This window comes from Macaca thibetana, chromosome 6, assembly GCF_024542745.1.
Source record: "Macaca thibetana thibetana isolate TM-01 chromosome 6, ASM2454274v1, whole genome shotgun sequence".
Taxonomy (NCBI): domain Eukaryota; kingdom Metazoa; phylum Chordata; class Mammalia; order Primates; family Cercopithecidae; genus Macaca; species Macaca thibetana.
This window is the reverse complement of record NC_065583.1, coordinates 72,317,173-72,329,313: the sequence shown is the minus strand read 5'-3', so window position 1 is coordinate 72,329,313 and position 12,141 is coordinate 72,317,173. Positions and strand designations below refer to the sequence as shown.

Sequence of the window (12,141 nt, the reverse complement as noted above, 5' to 3'; positions counted from 1 at the left end):
TGAACATCTGTATCTTATCTCCATTCTAAATTCTCTGTTCTCCTTCTCTTGGGTCTTCAGGATACCGGATGTCAGCTCCCCAGAACTGTCCAGAGGATATTTTTAAAATCATGATGAAGTGTTGGGATTATAAACCTGAAAATCGCCCTAAGTTCAGTGAACTTCACAAAGAGCTCACTATCATCAAGAAAAAACTCACATAGTGACAGGATGGCGCCAAACCCAGCCTTCAGGACTCTGTCCTCCAGCAGAGTAACGTTATTGTCCTCATTAACAATGAATTTATACCACATTACCTTCGACAGTCTTCTACCATTTTTTTTTATTAACTGGGTGTTTTAAAAGTATGTTCCACTTGTAAAAAGTCAAACGCAAATTTGTTAAAGAAATAGGCAGTCCTACCAAGGGCTTTCTTAGCTAACCATAGCAATCCTACCATTTCAGGCCATTGCAAATGGAAAAGCACAGGCTTCTAAGTGTGTGAAGGATAAAAGATTTATCCTTTTCACACCTTGTTTCTACTTCAGGCACAGTTTGTGGGCTGCCATCCTATGCCACAGACCCTACTCAGTTGGTGCTATAAACAGTATTGGTAATGCCATGTTTGCAGTACATATTCCAACCACAGCTGGCTTTCTCCTCTGCCAAAGCAAGATTATATTTGTAAACAGATTTTTATATTGGGAATTATTTGGACCTCCTGAGGTTTTTCTTTTCTTTCTTGCCAGGTATAAGCCCAATGTAAGAATCATCATGCTCCTACATTATTCGTAAGGTTGTCATTTTCCTCCTCCTTTGGGCATCAGAAAACAATGCACATAGGCCGGGCACTGTGGCTCACGACTGTAATCCCAGGCCTGGGATTACAGGCGTGAGCCACAGTGCCCAGCCCCCTCCCTACTTTGGGAGGCCGAGGTGGGCGGATCACCTGAGGTCAGGAGTTCAAGACCAGCCTGGCTTACATGGTGAAACCCTGTCTCTACTAAAAAAAAAACACACACACCACAATGTATGAAACATCGTTAAAGTTAGAGTTGAGGCAGTTGCCTTTCAAGGATGTTATAGAGAATTGTGAAGCAAGAAACAGGTTTGAACAGGAGGGTGGGCTGGAGAAAAGAGCAGCTAGAATGATTATCAAAAGTAAAATATAAAAGTAAAAATATAAAACCACCTTATCAGAGTTATGCCTTTATAAACACACATTCACATATTCTATTCTAAAAACACATAATACGTATTCTATTTTATGGTCTAAATTTACCAAAAAGCTCCTGAGAAAAGTTTCAGGAATTCATGGAGTCCTCTTAATGGCAACAAAAATTTTGAGAGAAACTGCAAAGCACAAATCCACAGAAATAACAGCATACTTTCGGTTAAGCATCTTCACCTTAGAGGGGGCATTCCAAAATGTAATTTCCTTTATTTCTACCAGTTTTTAGAGCTGTCAGAATTTCATGATTCTAGTTCACCAATACATTCACGTGTGTGCATGTGCACACACACACTACCAAGGTGCAAGACAGATGTGAATGAAGTAGACAGTCTAGAAGTCAGGTGAATATTAATGAGAAAGATGACATAGGGACAGCCCTCCCATTTCTACTTCCACCTTCATTGACCCTTATACTGCCCCCTGGACATTCTTACCATTAGCTGGCAGGTATGCGAGCGTAGTGCTGAAGATGTCTCATGTGGATAAAATCTAACTCAGTTAAAAGTAGGATTCTGTATCTTAACTCTTATCTAGGGAACTAACTGCACGATCTGTATATAGTCGCCTCTCAGGATAATACATATATAGAAGATGGTCATGCTCAGGGCTAAATATGTTCTGGAAGCCTTTTATAAGTTCTCAGGCCTGTGTTCTGGTAAACATCACCTTAGTGATTATTTGGTCTGCGTTCATTGGAAGAGCTTAGGGATAGAAAATTCCTCCTGCCCTCTCCAGCTGTTTGCTGCCTGTACCATCGCACAGAACTCACACCAGTACTTTAAATTTAGATTATGAAAGATAATACTGAAGAGAAAAGTGACTTGTATCTGTCATTTCAGTCTCCTTGCAAATTTCATACATACTTAATGATTAGTACATTCAGACTAAAGGGAACTTTTTTTTTGGTGGCACATACTATGGTAAATCAAAGCACAGACTCAGAAGTGCTTACCAGCCTTCAAAAGTAAGAGTAAAATGGGATATTCCTACCTTTTTTTTTTTTAAGTATTTCTAAGTGAATCTCTATAATATTCTTTGTCTATTTAAAGAAAACAGCCTCCCATCACATAGTGGCTTCATGCTAAGCTCCTAGCAAGAAGAGAAAATGATGTTTTTGGCTTTAGTTTTATGAACAAGATCAAAAGCTTAATCCTGGCATTCTGGTGTAAAGAAGGAACACAGCATTGATATTTCACTCATCTAGTCTGTTACAATTTGCAGTTCACATCATTACTCTGTGCTTAAATTTAAAAGGCTTTTCAAAACATCGTGACATGTGTAGCATTTAAATTCCATTTTATTCTTTGTCCCAAAGCAGGCAGTGGTATAGTTCAAGATTAATAACTTATTGGGAGTCTCTCAGTCATATAGAATATTAAATTTAATATAGCCACATGCAGTAAGAAAAACTAATGCAAACAATTTTTCACTGTTAATTTTGTTGTGCTTGAAGCATAATTTATTCATCCCTTCTGTCACTGGTAATTATTGGAATTATGTGCTTTAGGAGGCTAATCCATGCCGAAGAAGCACACACATACTGTTCAGAATGTGCAAGTTGATGTAGGGAAAGGAAGCTTCAGAAATGTACAAAATCCTTTGATTTGTTTAGTAAGAAAAGAGTTGTAACCAAAATTTCTTCTGGTCTGGATGTAATTAGTCCAGTCATAAATCTTTGTGTTAATGGATTGTTCAAGAGTTATATCTCACTACTGCATAGTTCCTCTCCTAAGTCCTTAAACTTATTAAAATAAGGGGAGGTAAACAAGCAGTCTGTCTCTCGCTGGTGTCTTCCCACCTTGAATCACTAACGGGCCTTTATGAGAAAGTTTAGGTTGTCCATCATTTTACAAGGAAAGACATCTTTCACTGTTAAATTAACATTTATTACCAACATGTGAAACCTAAAATTAATTTTGTATCCCATGTAATCTAAGGCCAAAGCCAACATATTCTTTCTCTTCCGGGAAAATAAAATGGACAGGTTTTATTTAAACTTTCAGAAACTGAAGCTTTATTCCGCCCATCCTGCCAGGAGACCACCAGTGAAAGATCTCATGTTTCTCTTTTATCTCCCAAATGTAATGTGGGCAATAAAATTCTCCTTCCACAACTCACTGTTTTATTACAAATACAATATTACTGAAACATCTTATTAGCAGATAAGTGTAGACCAGGAGCCTAATTGTTTTGGGTATTTTCAGTGCACATTTCACAATTGTTTTTCATTTTAGGATTATTTTGAGAAGAAAACAAAATATTTTGTCATTGAAATAGTTTTAATTTCCTTTAAACCATAATTTGGTTTTTGTATCTATATTATATTCAATTCAGTTTTCCCATATAACTTTTCTGAAGATTGGCTAGTACCACAAAATAACTATGGCTTCACAATACTAGTGTTAGATGATGTCAAGAAGAAAGTGTTTTATTTACAACATATGCTACCCACTGAGGACCTTGTAGTGGGATAAACAAAAATTAAAATGCAACAATCCAGATAAATTATAAGGTAACAGTACAAATATCTGAATCATAAGTCACAGTTGTTCAGGGTTATTTCAGTCACACCACTTTATAATTAATTCTTGTGAGTCATCAGATGGAAGAATGTACCTGAAAACCTTACTTAGCACACTCTGTGTACACTGTTTAATGGCCATGCATCTTTTCAAGATTGATATTTTCTGAAAAAGGGTTGTTTGCCTCAGCCCTCTTCTTTTTACATATACTCCCTTTATCATTGATATTTTAGATGTTTCTTATCAACAGAATTGGCTGCCTGTGGTTAGTACTATGAGTCCTGGCAAGACTTGCTTTTGCATTTCAGAAGCCAGACCCTCCTACAAAACAGAACAGTGCAAAATAAGCAGCAGAGAGACAGACAATTGGAAAAGACATGTTTTCTTTAGGTATTAATAATTAAATGGAATCAGATTTTATATGAAAATGAGTTTATATTACATTTCCATTATACTGTTAAGTTAATGTGAAAGTTTACCATCAAAATAGTGTTACTTCTTTTATGACTCTGAATTGCTTATACATATCAGAATGTTCATTAAATGTTTTAATTTCATTTATTTTCCTATGTTTTGATTAGTTTCACATCAAGTCTGAATACTGTATATTTTGGAAGAATCCAAAACCACATATGAAGATACTCTGATTTTAAAAGTCAGGATTTCATGTACCAAGAATGACCTACTTGAAGGAGATTTTGCTACACTCTTAGAGTCCCCAAAATTCCCCTTTTAAAAAAATGCTGTCCTCTAGAAGGTGTATAAACTATACCTTAGTCATAATTCAATTTAATGAAATAGTACCCCATTAAAAACCATCCTCCTGCCTCATACCAACTCAGAGATTAAATGCTGAACTTTTAGTGTAGGCATTAGGAATCACTTAGCCACCTAATAAGGACTAAGATTCTTGGGTCGCAGAAAAATCCTGATGTGCTAGATTCTTAGTCACTTTAAACTGCATAGGAGTAATGAGCATAGGCTTCAGTATATTTAATAAGGTGCTGAGGCAGCAGATTCAAATGCAAAAGAGGGAGGAACCAGTTATTCCAAGGCAGGATGATGCACCCCCACACAGAGTGTGGAAAAATTAAAGTGAAACAAAGATTTGGACAATGGCATTAGGAAGCCTAAGGAGAACATGCTACGAGGCCAGATCCTGTCCTGTGCAAGATAAAAAAGATCAGCAGAACTAAAGCAAAAGCAGTCATCTCCAGTGTATGGGCCTTAGCAAGAGTAAACCAAATACCTCTCATTGTGTTAGAAGCTGTGTTATATTCCCAGCTCAGAGATGATTGTGTGCTGTGCAGTGCTTATACTCATTATTTTCCCAACTAATGCATTTGGTCATATGTATTCCAGTTTTTCAAAGATACTACCCAAAGCCTCTTTACATTTGCATTGGTTATATTTAATATTTCTTAAGCTAAGATCACTGATTATCCACACATCATTAGAAATCTTTGGTTACAGTGAAGCTAAAGTCTCCGAAATGAGACTACACTTAGATCAGCCCTATTTCACCTTTGGACTAACGTTGACTAAATGGCTCCTGGAGTTATCCACAGAGGGAGCTTACTATGATGAGAGCTACTGTGGGGAAACAGTATTCAACAGAGAAATGGAAGAATACAAGTAGCAATGCTCCTTGTCTTCAATAACATTTGAGGGAAAGGAATCTAGAAACCCTAAAGCTAGTCATGGTGCCTAAGGTAAGACACAAAAAGAGACATCCAGAAAGGAAGGTTGAAAGGAAATGAAGGGCAGTAACAAAGCACCAATGTAAAATGACCCAAAGCCAACAATAAAGGCAATAACAATAAGGGAAACTAACCCTCCCAAAGGGTTTGAGGAGCTTCCTGCTGTGTGTCCTTAAACAGTGCATGCCTCTTAAGTCTCTACAACACTTGTTTCAAGGGCATCAAATTGGACATTGGTTTAATTTTTCCTATGCTCCCTATAATCTCGGGAGGTAACCATTGTTTAACCAGAATTACCCTTGCTCTGTTTTTCTGTGAGGCCTCAGACATAACGGTGGTTCAGCCCTCTCCCTAAGCAGTAGCAAGCCGAGTAATGGCACACGTATGTCTAGGATAGCCAGCATTCAGGAAAATTGCTGTGAACCTCCTGTTTTTTATTTTAGTAAAGAAAAAAAATGTCTTTCAGGTTTGTGACATGAAGACAGATTTAGCTTCCCTCTTGTCAGCAAATTTGTAAGAACCTGAAAACAACTGAACATTTGGAATTCACTCTAAGAGATACAAATCCTGAATTTCTAACTATCTTCTCAAATATTACTGAGGCAATTATTATTGAGGCCAGCAAGATGCAAGTGTTCTGCAAAGTAATAAACTGTTCTAAGTGATAGTGTTGATGCTGGAAGTGGAATGTTATGTTTCCCCTCAGCTGTATTCATTCAGAAAGTTTTTCTTGAACATCTACCATATGAGGTGCAGAGAATACTACCAGGTGCTAGGTTTTCCCGTATTTGACTTCTGATTACTATTTCCTTTTCTCATCTTTCACTTTTCAAGATTTTGCTTTACCAAAATAGTAAAGCCTTTATCATCCGCTTATATTGAATAATGCTGTAATTGGCCTCAACCAAAGAGTTTCTCCTCAGGTGCTTCGGGGCCTCTACCCTTCTAAGGAACTCCCAGGCACCTACTTAACAAGGCCAGCTACACACTCAGTATATGAGAAGCCCCATGATAGGTGCAGGTTAGAATTCAAAGACTGGTTGGAGTCCTAGATGTGGCGACAGGATGATCAGGTGGCACTTGTTAGATGGGTAACGCTATCGGTAGAAGCTCCTGAGAGATTTCCTAACGCAGCAAGATTTCTGTGAGTGGAGGTATCCTGGAGGCAGCCTATTGACCAAGTAAGCTGATCAGGTGGCCTCCTCTACCCACCAAAGAAATGTGTAAACACTACCAATAATTGCTTTATCTGAAACTCCTGGAGATACTCAGTTCTTCCATCCCACTGTTCTATTGCCAATACCTTTTGTTGTTTTCTTCACACTCCTCTTGTCAGCAAATGTCTGAAAGTATTTCAATTGTGTAATGTTAAAGGGTTTTTTCCAAGGCTTCAGAAAAGAGGGCAACAAATATGAAGCCTTAAGTTCAAAATAAGCCATTCTACCTAGATATACAGACCCCAGAGCACCATTGCGTGAAAATAATCTGTACCCTGCAGTTCCCCAAAACAGTATTCATCCTGAAAAGCCAAACACCACACCTATTTTCCTATTTGCTAAGAATCAGAATAAGCACATTCTAAATAGTATCCAAACCAGATTCTAAAATGACATAGTAAGAAGCCAGATTCAAACTGTAACCAAAGTAGACAATAGAAATATCACTTTACCCCATTGTCATCAGTTAGAACACCCTTGCAAAAACTGTAACCACTTAAGCAATTCATCTGATCCCAGAAGATCAGACCTTCTTTTGAAAGCGTAGGACAGAGATCAATGGGAAATGTCAGCGTTCTGAGCAACACAGGATAAATCTAAGAGGGCCTTTAAAAATAAATCTCAATTCATACATTGGAGCAGCAAAAAACTGAGCAGGAGAGAAAACTGAGAGTCCAAAGTCATTTTTCATATAGCTCTTGTCAAATAGTATAACCTTTGGGTCTTCTTTGAGTTGCCCGGATAATATTCAAGAAACAACTAAATGCCCCCCATTTGGGGAGGGGGGGTTCAGATCTCTAACCTGGATTCAAAGCCTTAGAGGCCGAGAGGGAATCTGGAATCTGGTATTACTGATATCCTAGGTAAAAGAACCGGCCTGGCAGTCTTTCCCAGCTCACCAGTCCGTGCTTTTATTTTTAAACCCAAAAGAAAGAAAGAAACACACCCTTTTATGTAGGAATTTCCCTTTTACAAATAATTTGACTTGGTAGAAATAAACTTGCCTGCCTGCTCTTAAATGCCAGACTGTTGCAAGCAAGGTGCCCAGAGCCATGCTTGATGGGACTTTGAATATTTTCTCCTTACCTAAAGTACGTTGCTTGTATTTAGACTATAAGACGCTACAGAGGTCTATCTCATGCCATGCCAGTGTGAACTGCTTTGCTCCAGTAACAATCAGAAGACCAGTCCAACAGAAGAGAACTTGTCATAATTCCACCTTAGATTCTAGACCTCTCGTACCTACAGTGTACAGTATACAGAATATGTACATGTTCCAATGGAATTCACTATTTTTGGCTTTAGTGTCAAAGAGATTGGTTCTACAAGGTTCGTCTGATTTCCCATAACAAGTAAATTTTATAATCCTATGACTCTAAATTCAATCCCCAATATAGATTCTAAGCATCAAATCAAAATCAAAGATAAAGGGGAACTGGTCGAGAGGGGTCTCAGTTATTTCAAATCCATGACCAAAGTGGCCAAAGACATGAAACTCTTACACCTGCTGAGCATTTCACTTGACTATACAAAATGTCAGCTACCCAGTTCTGTCCTGTGATGTGATCAGACTGTCAGTGTGGACCAGTGGCCAGGAGCATATTTATGGGCCATTTCTGTTCATCATTCTTTACAGAGCACTGAGGTTTCCCACTGAAACAGTTTCTTTAGTCAGATGCCTATAGATTTTACATAAATTTACATTTAAATGTATTAAGTTAGATGGCCTAATTGAGCATCCGAATGGGGGTTGGTGGTGGTGCAGATTCTGCTGGCTTTATGTTATGTTTTTTTTTTTTTCCTTGGTTTTGTCTAGCTGCTTCTGGCAAGGGCCCTAAAAGATTGGAACACTATATAAAGTCGTAGACATAGAACCATATGGGAAAGCCCAGAGGAAAAACGTGGAAGAATAAAATCAGGTTGTCAACGTGCCAGCAACAGCCCTGACTTCTTCCAGAACCCAAGCAAACTGAAAGCCAGGACAAAATGTACAAATGGTGCCCATGCCATTTGACTGTGGATGACCCGCTAGGCTAGGGCTCTCATAGTGACTGGTTGTGGAAATATGATTTTTCTAAGTTCCTCCCTTTTCCCTTTGATAGATGCGTTTGAGATAATGGAGTAGGAGTGAGGCCCTAAGGCACTTCTGGTCAAGACATTCCACCTGCAAGCAGCATTTTGAGCAAAGCACTGCTGTGGTTTGCCAATTTATGGTCCATTTAATGTCAGGCTAAAGCACCTTTAATCATTTTTGTTGTTTTAAGATAATATATTTGTGAAGTGGATAAACACTGGAAATAGGGTGCTTCTTCTGGAAAGTTCAGTGGAAAACACAAGGCTTTGGCGGGTTTATCTGGCTTTATAAACAAGTCTGAAAAATGGATGAAAGCTAAATATATAAAGCAGTTGGTTGTCTATCTTTTATCATTTTAACTCAGATCTGTATTTAACACTTATTTATTTGTTAGTTTTTACATTCAAAAGAATACACTTTGAACTTTGGCTAACATTGTAGGATATTTTTAAATTGTTTCTACGTTTTTAAAGCATGATTTCATCTTTTTGTAAACTTAGATCATTTTTGAATTGCCTTTTCTTTTCCAATAGACCAATTACCACTCATGTGTCTGCAGAACCTCTTTATTGTATTCTTATAATAAATGTAAAATATTTGTAGCAAACTGCCTTGTCTTATTTAATCTTTCCATCATGTTTATATTTCTCTTCCTTGTCCATATAAATATGCTCCAAGTGGAAGAAAAGGCAGGCAAGATTTCCATGGTAACTGGCCTCCTAGGGATGTAACAGTGCATAAAAATTATTAGCTTTCAGTTTCTCTGCAATTAAGCTTATGAGTTCTGATGATAATGGGTGTGTGTTGTTTACAGTCCAATCACTGCTTCCTGTTTAGAAATCAAAACTGTAATGTAGCTCAAGTCCCGGTTCTCTGGGTGGATTGGCTGTTTGCCTGGATTTGTGTGTTTTACTTTTGGGATTTTTTGTGTGTTTTTTTTTTCCTTTTCATAACAAGATTTGACATAACACAAGGAGTTGAGGGAGAAAGATGGCTGAGAGCTGTTTGGAAACAGAGGCTGAAACCTGCTACCCTAGAGCAGTTCAGATGTGTATCCTTGCCCGTCCCGTACAGGACTGAGCTGGTCACAGAGCCATCGCCCAACTTCTAGGTACCCTTCAGTCAGCAAATCAGTAACCTTCCTGAAACTGCCAGCTGTTGTTTACATGGATTTTGGGCAACATACACTTCCCTTGCATTAAAGCAAGCCCCCTCCTCATCCCTGAGCTTGGATTAGAAGAGTCAACCTCCACCGCTTCTCAAAAACACATGTGTTTACTGTTTGAGGGGTAGGCCACAAGCTGCTTAGGATAGACAAAGTGAATCCATACAATCCTCTTGACCCTCCTGCTTCCACAGCACCCTACCCAGAGCCGTGTGCTTCTGGGCCCTTAGTGAATTCATTTTCACCATAGCTCTTAATTGTCTGTCTGGAGTTGCATCCTCTGCTCCAGCAGGTTTGATATCTGGCACAGTCTCCTAGACAACATGTGCTTTCACTGACTTCAATTAATTAGGACCAGGTGCATTCATCACCAAAGAAGGTTGGCTATCAGACTGAAATCCCATTCCCCAAGATGAATGAATAGCATCTCTGAAATCCTGGAGTTCTTTTGGTGTTTGAAGTCCTACACTTCGTTTCACACTCCCCCTTCTAGCCAATTTCTTCAGGCAAATGGTGATACTGCTTGTTTAAAAAAAAAAAAAACACACACACACACACACACACACACACACATACATACATACATGTAAGAACTAGCTTCTATTAACAGCATCAATGGTTGCCCCTTCAATTAAAAACTGAGTCTAAATGAAACGCTTTTTCAAACTCCCCAAATGTGGTGGTCAGTGTGAACTGGCCCACACACTTAGGTCAAACTTGTGATTATGCCCAAGGCTGATGGTACTGGGTTCCAAAGCTGTCTAGCGTTGAAACGAGTACCAAGGTGGGAGGTGGGAAACTCAGGATCTCATTCCTGGTTGGACTCTCACTACTTTGTAAACTCCGATTGGATCCTTTCTCCCAAGGCTGACACTTGAAGGACAGAAAGAACAGCCTGAGAGTATTCACTAAAGCAGAGTCCATTCTCCCTAGGAAAGTGTCACTGTAATTCCTGCTACCCAGCTCTCCAGGACACCCTTAGTTTTTTCCATTCCCAAACCTCATTCTCTAGCCTCCCCATTGACTTTGGGGCCCATGACAGCCTTGTAGCAAATTCCTTTTTTTTTTTTTTAAACCTGAGTCATCCATAGTTCATTTCTTTTTCCTGCAGCCAAGGATCCTGACCAATATGACGATCTCTAAGACACCTTCGAGCTTTGAGATTCTGTGATCTCCCAAGGCTGCTTGAGTCATTTCAGATATCCAAACACCAACACTACATGGGGTGGGTTCTGTTGCTTTCCTTACACAACGTGGCTGTTGAAATTCAGGAGTGATGAGAAAAAGGAAAATTCCCTAAAGTTTCCCTCACCTAATTGGCTGCTGATTATCCACACTAAGGTTTTTAATGTTTCCCCAGCTCTGGACTTAAGTAATTCAAAATTATAAATGTTTCTTTTGCAGTCTCCCTGTGGTAACCAGTGGTACCATAGGATAGTTAAATGATAAGGTCAATGGACTAGACATTGTGAGGGGCTAATTGATCTATCACAGCAATATAAATGCCAAAAATTAATAGAAAAACAAATGTCATAGGAAGCTGAGATATTGACAGCCTTAGAAACTCCTCTCTTAAGGCCTCTGTCTCCTAGGTTTCGGCAGGGCTTAGTCTTCTTACTCCACATTCAGAAGGGCCTTTCCCTCTCCTGAAAACAAAAAACTCACAAAATGTTTCCTTCTAAACCTGAGTAAAAGCCAATAAACAAGCCTGTTGATATTTCATCCCAAGCTGATTTCCTAAGTAGCCCCTAGAGTCCTTCCCTCTGCCTGCCACTCACTTCTTGTCCTCCTGCCACATGACAAGGAATGATTCTGACACAGCGATGCAGCACAGCAGGTCTCTGAGGAAGGTACTTAGGATGCATGAGGCTGATGAAAGGAAGTTAGTGGGGCAGGTGAAGGATTTGCTCACTGGTGACCCATCCAGGTTCACAGTCTTACAGCCTGTGAAGAATAGTGAAGACCTTGTCACAGCCAGCCAAAAATGTAAGAAGCCGGCATTTATTTTCTCCTCCAGGATTGCACACTTCATTAGTCTTCCAGGAAATACCAGCGATGGGAACATCTTACCTGTTTTGGCATTACTTTTCATCTCGACCAAGTAACGTGAAGGAGCAGCTGTCTGCTCCAGCCAGGCTAACCCCTAAATTTCTTTTGATGTCAAACTAATACCAGCCGCTCCTCTGTGCAGGTCTAATGCATATAGAAACTTAAAACTAGGAGACCAACTGACTTCCAGCACCATCACTC

At 39.2% G+C, this 12,141-nt stretch overlaps 1 protein-coding gene across 10 annotated transcripts in view; it reads left to right on the top strand.

Annotated features, from left to right (window-relative positions):
• FER (FER tyrosine kinase) overlaps positions 1–9,333 on the top strand; it is a 725,379-nt gene extending 716,046 nt beyond the window's left edge. For all 10 annotated transcript variants that reach the window (XM_050794609.1, XM_050794604.1, XM_050794601.1 and 7 more), the window contains one exon: positions 61–9,333. In XM_050794609.1, the coding sequence (XP_050650566.1) occupies positions 61–203 (143 nt within the window). In that variant the 3' untranslated portion in view covers positions 204–9,333. The remainder of the gene's footprint in view (positions 1–60) is intronic.
• The last annotated feature ends 2,808 nt before the right edge of the window (positions 9,334–12,141 follow it).